The 20077-nt window shown below is 33.4% G+C and overlaps 1 protein-coding gene across 1 annotated transcript; it reads left to right on the forward strand.

Moving 5' to 3' along the window:
* The first annotated feature begins 1459 nt into the window (after positions 1-1459).
* LOC110930091 lies at positions 1460-18989 on the forward strand. The gene is made up of 12 exons (XM_022173321.2): positions 1460-1791; positions 10415-10594; positions 10669-10779; positions 15666-16001; positions 16065-16241; positions 16331-16609; positions 16698-16820; positions 16903-17100; positions 17350-17606; positions 17787-17991; positions 18068-18376; positions 18521-18989. Exons 1-12 carry the CDS (start codon positions 1606-1608, stop codon positions 18809-18811), a joined length of 2652 nt encoding a protein of 883 aa, XP_022029013.1. The 5' UTR covers positions 1460-1605; the 3' UTR covers positions 18812-18989.
* Positions 18990-20077: the final 1088 nt, after the last annotated feature.

Below are 20077 nucleotides of genomic sequence, written 5' to 3' on the forward strand. Positions count from 1 at the left end.
TGGTGGAGGTGTTGACGGTGGTGGAGGTGTGGTGGTGACGGTGGAGGTGCGGTGGTGATGGTGATAGTGGTGTTGGTGGAGGTGTAGTGGCGATGGTGATAGTGGTTGTGTGTAGATGGTGAGAGAGAGAGAGAGAGAGACACACACACACAGAGAAAGAGAGAAGGGGGAGGAGGATAGAGAGATTTGGTTAGATTTGATTTTGGATCTTGATTGTGGGTTTGATCTAGATCTTGATTTTGGATCTTGAAAGAAGGGATAAACTTTTATATGTTTTTTGTAATATTGTTTTATATAAATAAATGGTAAAAAGACTAATTTACCTTCAAATGAGTCCACCTGTTCAGATTTAACCATGAAAATAAACTTAGTTATAGCTAAATGACATAACATGCAAGGGTTTGCAAACATCGAGTACATTTTTTACACGTTTTGAAGATAAAGGACATAGTATGTAATTTGGTGTCAGCATAAAGGACGACTTTTGTAATTTAGTCTATTTTATTGTAAGTTTCTAACGATATTATACACAATAAAATTTTTTGTTTTTGATTTTTGTTAAATATACTGTAATTCTATTCTTTTGTAATAGTTATTGCATTTTACTAGTTTGCTTATACGTTTTGGTTGCTATGTTATTTCATAAATTTTCAAAGAAAAATAATTCATAAATTCGCATTTGCTTGTCACTTAGAACAACTTTCATTCTTAACACATATTTTTATATTTTTTTATTCAATGGTAATTCTTGACGGAGGTGTAAAACATTTATTTACCTTTTTTAAACACAAATCATACACCCGTATAATTTACTCATAATTCTACTTCATTATCTATAACGAGACTCAAACCTTCAAGCTTTAGAAGAGAAGAAGTCATTTAAAACGCCAAGATATCATTAGACTAAATGCCCTTTGTTCATATTGCTCATTTAGCATATAGAATAAATAACAATATTGGTTACTAATACATATTTATTTTGAACGGCAAAGGTCTGCTACTTCTAAACCACAATTTGAACCATGTCCTTTTCTCCAAGAGACATCAAAAACCTTTACCACCCAACCAAAGCTAAAATGACGGTTACTAATACATATATATCTTTTTTTTAACGGCAACTACACTTTTTATATAAATATAAAGAGCCAGCAAGAAACTGAAAACAAACATTACAAGACTAAAAGAAAAAACGCAGCAATGTCTATTTTAATAACATTTAATAATGAACAAAAAGCTTTTGTTTTATACTAAAAGATATATGGTAGCAATTTAAACATCAAATTTTAAGAGATATAAATTTTATTAGATATTAATTGACGTGGATCCACGGCTTATTTATTTTGTGGGGTTGCTAAAATATATGTAAAAAATAATAATAAAATTACACTAATAAATATAAACATGTAGGTACAGCCGTTGACTAAAAAACCAAAGTTTGCTTATTTACGTCTCTTGATGAGATATTTTTAATATACAGCAGTGTGTAGTTCTAGGTGCCATAAGGCTTTTCTTTTTGGAAAGGCTCTAGTTGTCATTAAGGTTTTTTTCTTCTTCTTTTTTTGGAAAGGCTCTAGGTGCCATAAGCTAGGTGGGCTATTTGGAGAAATGAAGGGGTTATGGCTATGGTCAAGTTTGCTATGTGCTCTCACTATGGTTGTAGGGGGTACAAGCAGATACAATGTTCGTGGAGGCCCTTCTTATCGACTTATTTTGGATACTGACGTTGATACTGATGATCTATTTGCGTTATTATACTTGCTGAAGTCAAATCGGTCTGAGTTTAACTTACAGGTTCTTTCTCTTAAATATTCTATACCCACCTATGTGTTCACTTTATTTCAACTTTCTATGTGTAGCGAGTTTGTTGTCATTTGTATTTGGATGTCATTGTCCACTTTACTATCTCAGATGGTGTTTAAAATTGGAATATGTTAAAAGGAACATAAACTTAAACGAATTAGATTGGAATTGAAACTATTAAAGAATTTTGAATTTCAAACGCTTAGAATATATTTCATATGAGTTAGAATTAGAATTACTGATGCATTTAGTTGATAAAAAAAAATCATACTTGCTTTCCTAGTTTGTTAGAAAAAAATAGGCGGAATGTGATTCTAATTCCTCCGATCGAAGGGCTCTACTGTTTAGAAGGAATCTTGGTTTATTACTTCAAAGCATTCAAGTGAATTAACTGCAATTAAAACGTTATCCCATGACAGTGTTATTTTAGGTGGGATAACGTTTAGAGACCATAAGATTCTAAGTTCAATTCTTTATAGGGGATTTTTCATATATTTATTGAATTTTCTCTTGAATTGATGTATAGGCGTTAGAGCGTTCACAATGAATCTCTTACATTTGTGTCTTATATTAGAAGTGTTTTTTCCTAGATTTATTAGGTATCCTCCTGAGGAAACTTATGTTTTAAGAAATGATTGTGAGTGGTTGTGAATAGAGAAAAGAGAAAATATATGACAATGTTACTTTTCATCTTTAAATACATGGGAAACATGTTAATCCCTTATAAATTTTTTAATATTTTTAAAGGTGGTTGTAAGTGGATGAGAGATAAAATGTAATAATAAATATATAAAAATATTATTTAATCGAAAAAATAGAAACAATAGTAATACTTAGTGTGATTATATAGATTTGGATAAATAATCCAATTCGAATGCTCTTATTGCCCGGTGAAAATGGATATGATCGAATGGTTTCACTCGTGTCACGATTATACTCCAGTGTTCCGTCAGTGATCAAATTTGTCCTTCAATAAAACAAAAAATACCATTCATTTTTAACAAAAGACCCTACCTGAATTCGGGTTTCAGTTCCAATGTATAATATTATTAGTAAAATTGATAAAATAAGAATTTATATTCAAATTGTCTATATCTATTAATTAATTATTAATTAATTAATTATTTTTAATTATTAATTAATTATTAATTCATAACAAATTGAGGAATAGTAACTTTTTTTTTGTTTTTTCCATTATGTCTTTTAGGGTTTTTTTTTTCTTTTTTTGCCACGTATTAAACTTTAAGATTTTTCATTTTTGTAATTAAAGAAATTTGGTTTTGTTATAATTTTGCAACAAAAGTTGAATGAGTTTAGTTTTTTATAGGCAAATTGGATTTAAATAATCCCAACTCACTGTTATTGGCCAATAATAATCCTAACCAATGTTTTAAAAACCGGTTTAAACCGGCCGGTTGTACCGGTTGAACCATTCGGTAAAACCGATTAAACCGCCCGGTACCCCGGTTGAACCGTCCGATACACCCGGTTAAACCGTTATTGAGCCAAATCCGATACGGTATAAAAACCGGATATTAAAACATTGATCCTAACTCATTTAATCACCAATAATAATCCGAACTATTCACTTTTGTTTGTAAAATACTCTCAGTTAAAAAAACACTAACTAGGTTAAAAAATTGCTGATGTGGCATGCCATGTCACCTGCCACATTAGTTGCCACGTCATCAAAAAATGCCACGTAGACAGCCACGTCAGCTGCCACGTCATCAAAAAATGCCACATCAACTGCCACGTCAGCAAATTTGCTGATGTGGCATGCCACGTCACCTGCCACATCAGCAATTTTTAAACCTAGTTAGTTTTTTTTAACTGAGAGTATTTTACAAACAAAAGTGAATAGTTCGGATTATTATTGGTGATTAAATGAGTTGGGATTATTATTGGCCAATAACAAAGAGTTGGGATTATTTAAATCCAATTTGCCTTTTTTATATTAGTTTTTGTTTTACACTTTTTATAGGTTTGATCGTCGTTTGATTGCTACCTAACATGGTGTTTGATTGTCACATTTGGCGCCTTAAGTTTTTTCACCACCTAAAACTTATAACACGTGTCAGTATACATTCGACTTCGTCAATGTTTTACGTCACGTAAGTCACTTAGTGTAAAAGTTCGTGATTTTGTTTTACGTTTTTTTTTCGGTTTTAGTTGTCATTTGCTTGCTACTTAGCATGGTTTTACGTATTACGCCCTACAACATTGGTAGCATGGTTTTACGCCCTTCACCCCACAACGACGGGAGTTAAGACTAGTTTCTATTGTCCCCTAATGATATCAACTCTTATGGGATTTTTGTTAGAAAATCTAAAAAGAATTTCAGCATACATATGTTATATATATTCTGTGGACTAGTTTATAGTCCCATGTCTTACACGGGTTGAATGATAAGATTGGTTGTATTCAAAGAACAAAATAATTACAAAATTTGAATTATTCTTGATATTGCACATGTTAAAAATAAGTTTTGACATAAACACATATTACCCTAACATGAACTATCCATACCAAGTTAAAGACAGTATAACATTACTCACTATAAATGACGCGTTTAAGCAAACACTTTATATTTTTTGTTACTTTAGTAATAATAATTAGATATACATAAAACATATATTTACATAACGATTAAATTTCTATATTATGTTATGATACGATACGATACGTAAAGAATGTGAAGAAAATTCTTAAATCTCATCCTTATCTTGGGGAATGAGACAAAATAGAAAAAAAACCGATGAACAGATAAAAGTTTCTTTAAAATTTTGGGATGATATTGACAATGTTCTTAAATCTTAATTGAGATAGAGTTGGTGTCTGAAAATGGTGGTGATGGAGATAGATTCTGATGAGTAATGGTATATTTAATTCTAATAAAAATTTCAGTTAATATCATATAATATTCTCTCTTTCAATTCATTAATAATATTATTAATTAATTAATTTTTGTTTGAATTAATAGATAAATTCATCACAAAATATTTAGTTGAAATAATCACTTCACTACATTATTTCTAATATGTAAACTCAAATCCGAGTGCTATTCTTTTACATATTATTTTTTGTGGCGTTGATATGAAATATTGATGCATATCATAAAAAAATAACATTCTTAATAACGTAACACTATAAAAAATAACATTTTAATAGCGTAACACCATGTTTCTTAGATAATAACAATATTTTTTTCTCAAACTTGATTTACGCAAAACAGATAACGTAAACTAAACCATATGCTTATTCATTTTAAGAAATAATAAAATCAAAAGTTTTAAAATTATAGATAATTTATATACTTTTAATCATAAATTAGTATTAGATATTAATTAATAATATCATTAATATTAATGAATTGGTGGAGAGAATGTCATGTGGATTTTGCTTATCCATTTTAAGAAGTAATAAAATCAAAGGTTTTAAAATTATAGACAATTTATATATTTTTTAATTATAAATTGGTGGTGATGGAGATGGATTGTGATGTATATCTAATTCTATCAAAAAATTTCAGTTATGTCATATAATATTCTCTCTTTCAATTCATTAATAATATTATCAATTAACTAAATTTTGTTTGAATTTACAGATAAATTCATTACAAAATATTTAGTTGAAATATTCACTTCATTACATTATTTCTAATATATAAACTCAAATTCTAGTGTTATTATTTTACATATTTTTATGGTGTTGATATGAAATATGGATGCATATAATTAAAAAAATAAGATTTTTAATAACGTAACATTATAAAAAATAACATTTTAATATCGTAATACCATGTTTCTTAGATAATAACAATTATTTTTTCTCAAACTTGATTTACGCTAAACAGATAACGTAAACTAAACCATTTGCTTATCTATTTTAAGAAATAATAAAATCAAAGGTTTTAAAATTATAGATAATTTATATATTTTTAATCCTAAATTAGAATTAGATGCTAATTAATAATATCATTAGTATTAATGAATTGATGGAGAAAATGCCATGTGGCAGCGGCGGATCTATATGTATCCCAGGGGATGTACGGGCTACCCCTCAACTTTCTCGGTGAACGTGTTCGCGTATACGCTTCTTGGTCTCCGGTAGAGATAGATGATCTTTGTGGAGAAGAGATATTATAAAAAAGATGAAGAAGATAATAAGTACATCTAATATATCGTAGTCAAATTACTATATTACCCACAAGTTAAAAGTGGTAATTACTATATTACCCTCAATTTAAAAGATGAAGAATGAGTCAACGTACTTTATCTCTTTAAAGTCATATATTTTAAACAATATCATTGGGTAAATAAATTTAGTTTCAATGTTACAGTGAATTTTATTACTTTGGTTTAAATGTTTAGGCATATTTAATCCAACATTTAAATTTAATTAATTAAATATATTAACATTATATACATTATGTCAATCTATTTATTTTTTTTAGTTAAAATTGTGGTGTTAATAAGTTCTATGGTTGTTTACGATGTACATGTAATGTTATAAATTTTAAGTTTTTTAAAAATATGTTATAATTGTGGGTAAATAATGCTAGTGTCTTATGAAAAGTATGTAAAAAAGATCATACAATAGATTGCGCCTCGCGTACTAAAAACAATGTATTTTTTTGTCTCGGTTTTAGACTTTGTCGCTTTTGTATCATTCTCGCTTTTTAAGACCAACGTTGTGCTGTAAAAAAATTGGGATACCCCTAAATTTCTCTTCTAGATCCGCCACTGCCATGTGGGATTATGCTAATTCATTTTAAGAAGTAATAAAATCAAAGGTTTTAAAATTATAGATAATTTATATATTTTTAATTATAAATTAGAATTATATATTAATTAATAATATTATTAATAGAGTTAATTGTCCGGATGGTCGCTGTGGTTTCACGTTTTTTCACGTTTAGTCCCCACATTTTGGAAAATAGCAGGTATGCTCCCTATGGTTTGTCATTTTGTTACTCGGATAATCCCCTGACATTTACTCAGGGGACTATCCGAGTAACAAAATGCAAACCATAGGGAGCATATCTGCTATTTCCAAACTAACTGACATCTACTCAGGGGACCATCCGAGTAACAAAATAACAAACCATAGGGAGTATACCTGCTATTTTCAAAAGGTGGGGACTAAACGTGAAAAAACGTGAAACCACAAAGACTATCCGGATAATTAACTCTTATTAATATTAATGAATTGACGGATGAAATGATATGTGGGATGTGTTTTCATAGTCTTTTAGTTCTTTAAATTTAAAAATATTTATTTGTACCGATGTTCTTTTTGTAGTCAAACCTAGCATTTTTGAAAAATTGTTTTTTCAAACAAGTAAAGCATTCAAACATGATCAGGTATCAAACTATATTTCAACCATTTGTTAGGTTATTGACTTATGAATAATTAGTACATAAAATATTCTTTAAAAAAACGTGAAAAATGTTTAATATATGAATTACAACATTTTCATAAGTTATAAATTACATGATTAAAATTTATGATGAAGCAATATTTCACGGTTATTGCCTGTTGATAACTATTTGTTCTGAAAGAAGTTATTTATAATTTACAGTAATAGATAAACTTTTAACTAAATTTAGGTTTGTTTTATTCTAGCATGTATGTGTAATATGTGTATCAAACTATTTAGTGTGGAGAAGTATGAGGAAAGGACATGAAGCATCATGTAGCAGTCATGTCAGTAGGAGAGTTTTTAAAAAAGTACAGGGTGAAAAAGGCTTGAAAAAAGACGTTTAAAAAACTAACCAATAAAAACTAACACGTTGACATAATTTTTAAATATGTTGTGTTTGAGTTAATCTATTTAATAAATAAATTGTGACAACTGATCTAAAACTTGTATATTTTTATGTTTTGTTATGGGTCATGTTAGGAATTGTCATCCGTAGTAATAACATAAATTAATTGTAGTATTTACAACTATTTATTGAATTTTGAAATTAAAATATTGTGTGCACGTTAGAAGATTACTTCGTCCACCGTATGAAAACGTTACATTTTAATTTAATGTTTTGTTGATCATTTCTTATTCGGAAAATTGGTTTTTAATAAACCAACATTTGTCCCGTTGGTAAATAATAATCTTACCTACGTAATTGGTATACAATAATCCTACCTATCAACATGTTGGTACTGAATGAACTTCCGTTAATTTTTTTTAACTGAAGTTAGTTTTTAAGTTTTATTTATTACACAAACAGTCCCTGTAGTTGTAATTTACTAGTTTTAACTATTTTAAAACTAGTAAATTACAGTCCCTTGAGATTTTTTTGTTTTATAAAATAGTTAAAACTAGTAAATTACAACTACAGGGACTTTTTGTGTAATAAATAAAACTTAAAAATTAACTTCAGTTAAAAAAATTAACGGAAGTTCATTGAGTACCAACATGTTGATAGGTAGGATTATTGTATACCAATTACGTAGGTAAGATTATTATTTACCAACGGGACAAAGGTTGGTTTATTAAAAACCAATTTTCCTTTCTTATTCATGTAATTAAATCACTATGTTAGAAGAAGATTCCTTTTATTTTTTTGCATCCCGTTAAAAGGTGAGCAATTTAGATTTGTATTTTTATGAAACGAGTCAAACATACAAAACATGTGTAGTTTTAAAAATTGATTATATTGTTATATTATATTATATTATTACTTATCAAGCATTAATGGTTGTATATTGTATTTTGTGAATATATTTCTTTTTATTTTTTTATTTTTTATTTTAACTCCTGTACTTTTCATTTTATACAAATTTATCAAAAAGCATTTTTCATTATCAACTCTAACACTTTTTCACTTTCAACTTTGCTCCTTTATACTTTTCATCTTTTACAATTTTTTATTTAACATTTCGGTCTAAATTTTACAAGTTAAAACGCTACAACATGCATGTGTGGTTCAACGAATTTTCGTTTATTCTATTCCCAATCTGGCTCGGCTCGGCTAGAAAGTGAGTCTAGCTCTTACCGGCTCGTAATGAGCCAGATTGGCTCAGTTTGGCTCGCATACCAGTTTGGCTCGACTTAGCTCGGATTATTTTACTTTTAATATATTTTATTTTTATATACATTACAATATATCACAAAAACTAATTATTATTTACATGTGATTAGGAGTGTAGTTTGATATCTATACCACATTTAAAGGTTGATTACCATGCTAAAGAACTTATATTGTATTTCGTTGAAATTAGGAATGTATTTTATGTTGTTAAACTTGATTTTGGCTTGTAATGTATTAGGTTGAGCTTATTTTGGATTTTTTTTGAATTATTGAATAATATTTTAGATTATTGAATTTTGAGAGCCATGTATTAATTTTTCTTTTCGAAATCGAACCAAACCAAGCCAAGCCGAGCTAGCTCAGTTTAAAACCAAGCCGAGCCCAAGCTTAGATTTCCAGCTCGGTTTCAAATCTGAGCCAAGCCGAGCCAGCTCGGTTTATAATCGAGCCGAGCCGGAGTTCTGCCCTAGCTCGGCTCGGTTCGGCTCGTGAACAACCCTAGATGCTTATGGTCGGTGATGGAGGCAATATATAAGGAGGGGTAGCCCGACCGGCTACCCCTCAATTCAGTCTTCGTAGTGTAAAAATACTAGGGCTGTAAACGAACCGAACGAACACGGACAAAGCCTTGTTCGTGTTCGTTCGTAAGGAAATAAATGTGTTCACGAACGGTTCATGAACACTTACCGAACGAGATTTTATGTTCGTGTTCGTTCATTAAGGAAATGAGCGTGTTCGTGAACGGTTCACGAACACAAATAAATTTGACGAACGCGATGAAGGATAAAGAAAGATGGCCCAGATAGTAGCACTCGAACTTGAATCCCTTATTGTGGAACGGAGGTCGATCGTATTCGCCGATGTAAATAATGAGAAATGAAAGGGAAATGATGCATAAACAAGGTGAAAGTGGGTTTCCTAGTTTAATTGTTAGGGTAATAAAATATATAAAAGTTTACTAATATAAAAAGTACAAATAAAATATAAGAAAGTACAAAGATCTTTAATTAAAATACAAACATACGAATATAAACGGACGCAAGTTCACGAACACGTTCACGAACACCTTACCGAATGTTCACGAACACAATCGAACGAACGAGACCTATGTTCATGTTCGTTCATTTAACTAATCGAACGAAATATCATGTACATGTTCGTTCGTTTATTAAACGAACGAACATAAACGAACTTCCCGCCGAACGGTTCACGAACTGTTTGTTGAACGTTCGGTTCGTTTACAGCCCTAAAAAATACCCTTCAACTCTGTCTAAGTAGTGTAAACTTTTAATCTTTTTATACAAAGGATACACCTAATCCAACAAAAAAAATTTGAAATACCCCTGAATTTTTGAGCTAGCTCCGCCACTACGTTTATGGTACAACTTGGTTTCCTATTTGAATAATATGAATGCTACTCCGACATTCTGAATAACTTTTTAGTGTTAAACTATTTATTATTTGAATAATGAATACTACAATGTTTGTTTCTACTTGGTAACACGCGTTACCCAATCTATCACCCTAACATAGACTAATACATGACAATTTTATTGTGACCATCATGATTGATGCAGGCAGTTACAATAAACACAAATTCATGGACAAATGCAGGACATGCAGTAAATCAAATATATGATATACTCTACATGATGGGGCGAGATGATATTGATGTTGGTGTTGGAGGTGATGGTGGAATACTTGAAAATGGTACAATACAACCAAATGTTGGTGGATATCTTCCTATAATTGACCAGGTACTTGCTTATAATTCATGCAACTATTATTCGCTAAGCATGCGGATATGAAACTGATGTGTATTTATCATCAGGGACGTGGAACAGCCGGACCTTGTAGATATAGACAAGCTATTCCTGTTGCAGGTGGAGGACGATTAGACATCGATACAAATATGGGAATTCGAAGAAGCTTTCTTCCGCAGGTATATCCATGTTTTTGGGCGACATAAGTTAGTTAGCTCTTAAACGCGTACACTTGATCAGTGTCGATTCCCAATGAGAAAATTGATATATTATTGAATGCCCAAACCATTACATCAAGCAACTCCTTTAGACAATCCAGCCTGCCCCATGTTTCCCACGTTGTGATCCAATGTGGCATAAATCTGACTCGTGAAACAACAAGCCGCCATGTCGTGAGGAGATGAAAGGCATTTCCACCATCATGTGGTAGGGTCTAAAAGCTGGTGTGGCATTCAGTAATTAGCAGTTTTCCACATGTGAAAAGCTAAAGGCGCACCTGATAGCCTGATAAGATAAATCCAAATTTGGAGATCCACCAACATTTGGAAAGCAGGACTGTTTGCCTATGAACCATTTTGGTTGTCTAAACAAACAACTAAAGATTTGTGCGTTTTTAGAATGAAAATGAAAATAAAAAAAATTAAAATTGCTAATAATTATTGATAGTTAATTCCTTAATCCATATATGTGGAAAGTAGCGGGTAGTTTATGTAATTAGTTTAAAGTAGTATAGATAGGTAGTTATAAAGTTGAGGGGCTGAAGGTGACAAGACAGAAGTTTGTAACTGCCATACTAAAGGAAAAGATGTGTCCCTTGGACACACCTCTTGTTCGAATTCAACCACAGGAAAAGGAGGGGACGCGACTCTTGGACAAGGAGACACCCCTTCACAATCACTCTCATCCACAAGATCTAGAGACACACCTATTCACGAAGAGACATGTCTATTGGATCGCATCTTTTAGATTAGTATAAATAGGGTTAGATATTTCAATTGTAGATACATACTCATACATTCAGAATTATTATTCATTCAGAACTCAAAGGTACTAGTTTGTTTATTATTGTTCTTTATCACTTTGTTCATCATCAAGAAGATCAAGAAGATCTGGGCAACAGTGGTATCAGAGCCAAAGGCTCGAATCGCAAACACGTTCTCAATTAGCGGAAATTGATGTTCTAATCGAAGGCACGTTCTCAATTAGCGGAAATTGATGTTCTAATCGAAGGCACGTTCTCAATTAGCGGAAATTGATGTTTTAACCGAAGGTACGTTCTCAATTAGCGAAAATTGAAATTCGAATCAGTGTTCTCAATTAGCAGAAATTGAAATCCGAATCCGATCAAAAAAGGACAAAATCAAGCGGAGTCGGTTCGTGAATTCTAGGAGAAAACCAAAAATATAATAAGGGAAAATTGTTGAGCAAGAAATTATGGGGGATTCAGGAGGAGGCTCTCCGTCAAATGAAGTAGTAATTAAAGAGAGTAGTTCGTTCTCCCAGTTTCAGTGTCCTATCTTAAAGTCTACAAACTATACGGTATGGGCAATCCGTATCAAAACCATACTTAGGGCAAACGGATTATGGGAAATGATAGAACCAAAGGAAAATACGCAAGCGGATGAAAAGAAGGATATGACGGCAACCGCTTACTTATATCAAGCACTACCGGAAGATATGATAATACAAGTTGCAAGAGTGCAAAAGAAATTTGGGATGCATTAAAGGCAAGACACGTCGGTGCAGATCGAGTGCAGAAGGCACGTCTTCAAACACTCAAAAGTCAAAACAGAGTTTGAGATGTTAAAAACGAAGGAGGAAGACACTATCGATTCGTTCACGGCAAGACTAAATAGTATTGTCACGAGGGCAAGTAGTCTTGGATCAACTTTTGATCAACCGACTTTAGTACGGAAACTTCTAAGTTCTGTACCAAGAAGGTTCGTTCAAATTGTTGCAACCATTGAACAATTCGTCGATCTTGAAACAACGACGCTAGATGAAACAATCGGAAGATTGAAAGCCTATGAAGAAAGGACCAATCTGGTGGATGAAAACCTGGTAGACGATCAAGAGAAACTTATGTTTACATGACGCGACAAGAACTATGGTCGTGGAAGGCGTTTTGGAAACCATGGACAAGGAAGGTTTCATTCATCACAAGGCAAGTGGCGTGATGAAAAGTTTAGACAAGAAGAAAGAGGCGGAAGTATCTCGCGTGATGATTCCAAGAACAAGGACGAAGGTTATGATAGGAGGAATAGAAACCCTAGAGATGAAAATCGCTTCAAGAAAGATATGAGAGAAGTGGAGTGTTACAATTGCCATGAGTTTGGACATTATGCCTCTCAGTGCCCGAAAGCAAAACAAGCACAGGAGGAATCACACTTGTTAGAAGAGGACGAGGAACCAACACTCTTGATGGCAATTACAGAAGAAGAAAGTTCAGAAACAGAAAGTGACATGAAAAGAGAATTAGAATCTTGGAAGTTTGATATGCTCCAGGATTTTGAAATAAAGAAACAGGAGTTCGAGACTGAGATGAAAAACAGAGAAATACAGTTTGAAAGGCAAATGCATGAAAGGGAAACATCATTTGCAGAAAAGATGGGCAAAGAAATTGAAAAGTTGAAGTCAGAAAGCATACAGTTAGAGACAAACAAGAGATGCAAGGGATGCGAAGAGATATCATCCAAGAACGGATTATCACCAGAAAACAACATTGTCAAAGATGACAAATCAAATTCCAAGAACAGGAAACATGAAGTAGTTCGTGATATACCATCTAAAGATGAACCTGACAAAGACATAGAAGATGAAACGCATGTTAAAGATGGTGATATTCAAACGTGTGAAGACATCAAAGAATTTGCTCATGTTCAAAACAAAGTTCGTGTTGCAAGTGTTGGAGAATCTGATCAAGAAGTCAAGCAAGAGACCGGTAGAAAACCGAAGTTCAAAGACAAGGATCTTCTGCAACAAGTTCGTGATAAAGATGGAGAAGCACATGATGGCAATCAAGACATGGAGAAAGACCAAGGTGCAAGGAAAGAAGTTCAAGTGGAAGATGAAGACTTCATTCTCTTGAAGAATGAAGATGCCAAAGCATAAAGATGTTCAAGGCATGGATTAAGAAATTAGGGGGGAATATTGATAGTTAATTCCTTAATCCATATATGTCTAAAGTAGCGGGTAGTTTATGTAATTAGTTTAAAGTAGTATAGATAGGTAGTTATAAAGTTGAGGGGCTGAAGGTGACAAGACAGAAGTTTGTAACTGCCATACTAAAGGAGAAGATGTGTCCCTTGGACACACCTCTTGTTCGAATTCAGCCACAGGAAAAGGAGGGGACGCGACTCTTGGACAAGGAGACACACCCCTTCACAATCACTCTCATCCACAAGATCTAGAGACACACCTATTCACGAAAAGACATGTCTATTGGATCGCACCTTTTAGATTAGTATAAATAGGGTTAGATATTTCAATTGTAGATACATACTCATACATTCAGAATTATTATTCATTCAGAAATCAAAGGTACTAGTTTGTTTATTATTGTTCTTTATCACTTTGTTCATCATCAAGAAGATCTGGGCAACAATAATTGAGGGGAAAGTATTGAGTTCGAAATTAGATAATGGAATACGGGTCTTACAGTTGGAACAAATAACCTATGATGCTTGCCTTGTGATTACGCTCGCTGGGACGTTTTTGTTCATCTATAGGCCATGTAACTCCAACATATTTTATACCCTTTCCAAGTCGGATCAATTCACCTAGTAATAACCAAATTTCCTGCACTAAAGTCACCTAAACTTTTTTTTTCCTCTTAAAAGTCACTTAACACTCATTAGCTTCATTAGCTGTTTCATTCTTGCGAATTTTAGGATTTTAGTGGGTCAATTAGAACACGTAGTTACTATTTGGTGAATTTTTCGCTTTTTAAATTGGAACATTTTCTAGCTCATTTGTCTCTATCGCCCGATAACTCTAGCCTCTAGGATCAACAACTCATTATCGTAGGACTAGGACGGAACTAGATCAGTGGGTCGTTAACCCTCTTGCCAATAGGATCAACAACTAATTATAGCTTTGGACACCTTTTAATTATCACCGGCAGAGGGACATGGTTATGTTCTGGGCATACTCATCTAGAAACTCAAAACTATAAATAATTATATCCTTTGTTAGAAAATTAATGTCCCCTTTCGACTTTAGTTGTTAACTTTTTTACAGTTTGAGTTAACTTAAATATCATTCAAGATGAACCCTTTCTTGCAAGGCTTCCAATATTATATGAAGCTATAGACTAGTTTTATAATAAGCTGATTTTAGTGTCATCAAGCCCTTTTGGTTAATCGAGATTACTTAAGACTAAAAAGAAAGAAGAATAAACATTGATACGAGTTAGGAGGTATAGACTACATTCTTGTTCATGACTATTCTTAGTTCATGCACCAACGACCTTGAGGTTCAAGGGGGTAGCATCACCTAGCTTGGGTTCCAAAGGGGTTGTGCCCCTTGGTTGCGTTTTGGGAATGAAAACACACTAGGAAGGGCCAAGAGGCTCTACCTTGTTGAAATTGGAAGTTGTTTTGAATATGCATGGCTGTAGTAAGTTTCCACTGATCATCAATGGCAACTTGATCGTTAGTGGTAAGTTACTACCGAAAATTAGTGACATCTTGATCGCTAGTGGTAAGTTACTACTGACAAGTAGTAACTAGGAGCACCAGCAACTGAGCATCAGGGGCAACTTAGTCATCAGCAGTAAGCCAGTAACTCAGTTATCGCTAACAGAGTTTCTATTGATGGTTTTCATTTATGGAATTGTCTAACCTTCAACACTTGTATTAATTCATATGTAAAGACTGTCTTTGGTCAAATTCTTGTACCAGTTGTTTTCATAATAGATTTTGCATGTTCTTTTTTTTCTTCTTCAATTATTCGATTAAAATTTCATGACTACCATTCAATCAGAAAGTGATATTAACACGACTAGAGAATATTCGGCCTATACACTAATTATAAAACTGACATGATCTAATCATTTGCATGTTAGGGAAACCGGAGATACTCCCCTCTTCGACAACCGACTGCACAACAAGTATTGATCAAGACGATATCTGAAGGCCCCGTTACTGTGTTCATAACAGGAGTACACACAAATATGGCCATTTTCCTTATGACAAATCCAAATTTAAAGAAAAACATCGATCATATATACATCATGGGTGGTGGTGTGAGGTCCAAGAACCCAACCGGCTGTTGTCCCAAAAATGCGAGCTCAACTTGCCAGCCTCAACAGTGTGGTGACCATGGTAACATGTTTACAGCCTTTAGAAGTAATCCATATGCCGAATTTAACTTATTCGGTGACCCCTTTGCTGCATACCAGGTAACCCAACTATCGAAAATCGGCTAGATACTCAAATTCTATAGATCTAACTCATGTTTTCAGGTTTTTCATTCGGGGATTCCAATCACCCTCGTTCCATTAGATGCAACGAATACAATTCCCATTACGCATGAGTTCTTTGAAGCATTTGAGAAAAACCAACGTACATATGAGGCACAATATGTTTTCAAGTCATTGAAGATAGCCCGTGATACTTGGTTTGATGATCAATTCTATACGGTATGTAATAGATTTTAATTAACATTTTTGGTCAATGATTATGATATGTGTTGATCATTTGATAACTATAATGATCTTGGAACTTTCAGAGTTATTTCATGTGGGATTCGTTTATGGCGGGTGTTGCAGCATCAGCTATGCGTAACATACGCGACGAGGAAAATGAGTTTGCCGAAATGGAGTACATGAACATTACTGTGATTACGTCGAATGAACCTTATGGGATACCTGATAGCTCAAACGCATTCTTTGGTGATCGTAAGATCCCAAAGTTCAACTTGAAGAAAAATGGAGTTCATAGTGGTCATGTTCAAATAGGTATTCAAGATCCATTTTGCTTTCGTGGGAATGCTACAGGGATATGTAAGGTATAGCTTAGTTTAGTTAAATGCATGATAGTATTTAACTACACTTTCCAACTACTTTTTGTTATGATGTTTTCTTTCAACTACATAGGACGGTTATACTGAAGAAGTCACTGGACCGGATTCAGTGCGTGTACGCGTAGCAACAAGAGCAAAGCCAAATGTCGATGAATCAAGCACATTGGATAGAGAATACTATGTTAACTATCTTGATGTATGTTGATATCACATTTGAAGATAATATTGCCATTTACTATTGAGTTTATATGATAACAGAAGTTTCGCTACTATTTTAGGTACTAAATCAACCTCAACATAAAGGTCGATTTAATTTTACAACCGAATTCCCATATTACAAAGAAGTTCTATACAAACCAGATTTCAAAGGGAAAAAACTCGGGAAGATTGTTGTGTTTGATATGGATATGAGCGCGGGTGATTTTCTGGCGCTCTTTTATCTTCTCAAAGTACCCGTTGAAGAAATGAATCTCAAGGTAACGTGTTCTTTGTCATTTGGGTTGAACCAGTTAAACGGTTTGAAATAATAGACATAAAAAAGGTGTGTTGTTCACCCCAACTTAAGTTCCAACCCGTACCTAATAGGTAGCATTTCAACTTGTACCTATTTTAGGCCGGATACCAACCCACCCATGTTGCAACCTTTGGAATTTACTCTCTAAAACTATTGTTATTAGTTTAGCCTGAACCCATATCAAGATTCATTTGTTACTTATTTATTATAGGCTATACTAGTAACTGGAAGTGGTTGGGCGAATGCAGCAACAATAGACGTGGTGTATGACTTGTTACATATGATGGGCCGTGATGATATCACTGTCGGTTTAGGTGATTCCTTTGGTGTGAACCAATCTTATTCAAAGGTTGGCCCAACTGTTGGCGATTGCAAGTATTCAAAAGCTATACCACACGGAAGTGGGGGACGTTTGGATTCTGATACATTATATGGGCTTGCCCGTGATCTACCAAGGAGCCCAAGAGGGTACACACTCATCCTACTGTAAATTAACAATGATCTTGCAGAGAAAGATGACTAGGGTTTATGATCAGAGAAAATAAGAAGTTACAGAAGTTACTAAAACAAAAAAATAAAAAAAATAGGGAAGTTTCCACTCATCAGTTGTTACATAATTAACTTCATTCCTTGGTTCGAAATTTGCAGGTACACAGCGCAAAATTCAGTTAAATTTGGAGCTCCACGTGACACAGATTTCCCTCAATTTAGACAACCGTTAGCACTAGAAGTTTGGAGATCCTTAGTAAAATCAATTGATGATGGATCAAAAATTACAATCTTGACTAATGGGCCGTTAACGAATTTAGCAAACATCTTACTTTCAGAGAGTAATGCCAGCTCAATCATTCAGGTGATTGAATGGGTTCATCTTCATATATCTTGTATTGACTTCAATGCATTAATGATATTGTAGTATGTTATTACAGGAAGTGTTTATACTAGGAGGACATATCAATTACAAGAAAAACCAAGAAAAAGGGAATGTGATACATGTCCCTTCAAACAAGTATGCAGAACTAAACATGTTTCTTGACACTTTGGCTGCAAAGACTGTATTCGAATCATCACTTGACATCACACTCATCCCTCTTCATGCCCAACGTAAAGTCTACGCGCTTCCAAGGATCATAAAAGTGTTGCAAGCAAAGAACATGACACATGAGGCAGTTTTCACGCGACGTTTATTGACAAGGCTTCACCATTTACATCAAAGACATCACTTGTATCGACATGTGGTATGGCATTCAAACTACCTTGCATATTCGAATTACATTTTGACACGCACACACACCCTTTTGACCCGTTATCCAACCCAACTAATTTACCAACTCTATACTTCATGTTACTTTTTTTGCTTATATTTGTGACCTATGTTTCAGGACATGTTCGCGGGTGAGATTTTAGGTGCCGTTATCCTCGCTGGTGACCAGAAACTTCTAAATTCGACTTTTGAAATTAAGCATTTGAAGGTCTATACAGAAGGACAGTTATCTAGGGATGGAGAAGTAATTTTTGACACAAAGAAAAAGAAAGGATTTAAAGTACTGCAAGGCTTCAATCATGTATCATGTTACAATATTTTTTCAAACGGTCTTCTTCGCCGGAAGCAATCTGCAGTGATAGGAAGCTTTGGTGAGCAAAAACGGCGGTGGAGTTCACCGACAGCATAATCTTCCTTCATTCATGCATACCTTCAGTCAATATATCAAACTTTTTAGGAGTCAATATATCAAACTTTATTGGATAAAGGGGCTTAATTTCAAGATGAAGATGTAATAATGTAAGATTTGGTAGCTTTTGAGACATGTGGTTATTAATTCATATATCAAAAATCCCAAGACATATCTATTGGCTGTTTTCTACCAAATTTACATAACATTTTGAATATTATAGCTTATATGCGCATTTATAATATTAAGGCAACCACAATGCATAATTCTGCCAGGCTCTTACTAAATCAAGAACCATACCGTACTTTGCAACATTAGATTTATTTTAGAGTGATTTAAATAAGTGGCTATAAGTTGGTATTAGAGCTATACTTTAACAGAATTATGTAGTAATCCCTTAGTTCCTAGACTTAAACTAAGATTCAAAGACGGTAGGAATACCAAATTAATGTTAGATTGTCGTATGCCATTTAAGAAAGAGGATATAAAGACAGAGGGTGATGTATAGTAGAACTATACATTGTGTCTTGAATTTGTAGAAATCTTTTTTTTCATGCATTATAACAAAGCATTCAAAACCGATGTGCATCAAAGAAGTATAACAGAATGGATGTTCGATTATTCAACGAGGACTTGAACACTAGGAATTTAATAGCAAGAGGATCCATCGGAAGAGTCGTCTAAGGACGTTGGGAATTCTGATGGTGTAGAATTATGGAATGTGTGTACCGTTGTTCTAAAAACGGAGTGATTGTTACTAACTTCGCATCAATTGTATGATGGAAGAGTGATTGAGTAACAAGTTGGTATGGTAAGTAGTATGAAAGTATGGAAGATTTCAAACACCTGAAATCTTCGGGCTAATTACTATACGGTTTATAGAGGTAATGGAAGTAGAGGGTAGAAACGAGAATTTTAGAGATTTAAGGGGTTTAAGTCATAAATGAGAATGTGTGATTAAAACTTTGACCAAAACATCTTGGTTAAGGTTTGAGGACGAGGATAGATTTATTTAATATAAAATCTATTACAAGAGAAGAGTACGCGGTAGCACGACAGAATCGAGGACACTGGTAGGAGTGTAGGACTCGAGTTGAATTTTGGTGTACAGCTTCAGGCGAATCTTGGATTCGTTACAAGACAGGTTAACAGTTTAAGGTTAGTGGCTCACGAAAATTTATGCCCTTGTATTTCTTAAACGTTTTAAGCTGGAGTACATGCAAAGTGGTGATATCAAACTAAAGGTTTTTTAAAAATATTAACTAC

Source organism: Helianthus annuus, chromosome 3, assembly GCF_002127325.2.
Source record: "Helianthus annuus cultivar XRQ/B chromosome 3, HanXRQr2.0-SUNRISE, whole genome shotgun sequence".
Lineage (NCBI taxonomy): Eukaryota > Viridiplantae > Streptophyta > Magnoliopsida > Asterales > Asteraceae > Helianthus > Helianthus annuus.

What these genes read in the sequence shown, in the direction of transcription:
- LOC110930091 (XM_022173321.2), top strand. Translation starts at nt 1,606, where the DNA reads ATGAAGGGGTTATGGCTATGGTCAAGTTTGCTATGTGCTCTCACTATG. An exon ending in GAAGAAGCTTTCTTCCGCAG is followed by an intron (nt 10,780 to 15,665) that starts GTATATCCATGT and finishes TTTGCATGTTAG; the next exon opens with GGAAACCGGAGATACTCCCC. An exon ending in ATGCCAGCTCAATCATTCAG is followed by an intron (nt 17,992 to 18,067) that starts GTGATTGAATGG and finishes ATGTTATTACAG; the next exon opens with GAAGTGTTTATACTAGGAGG.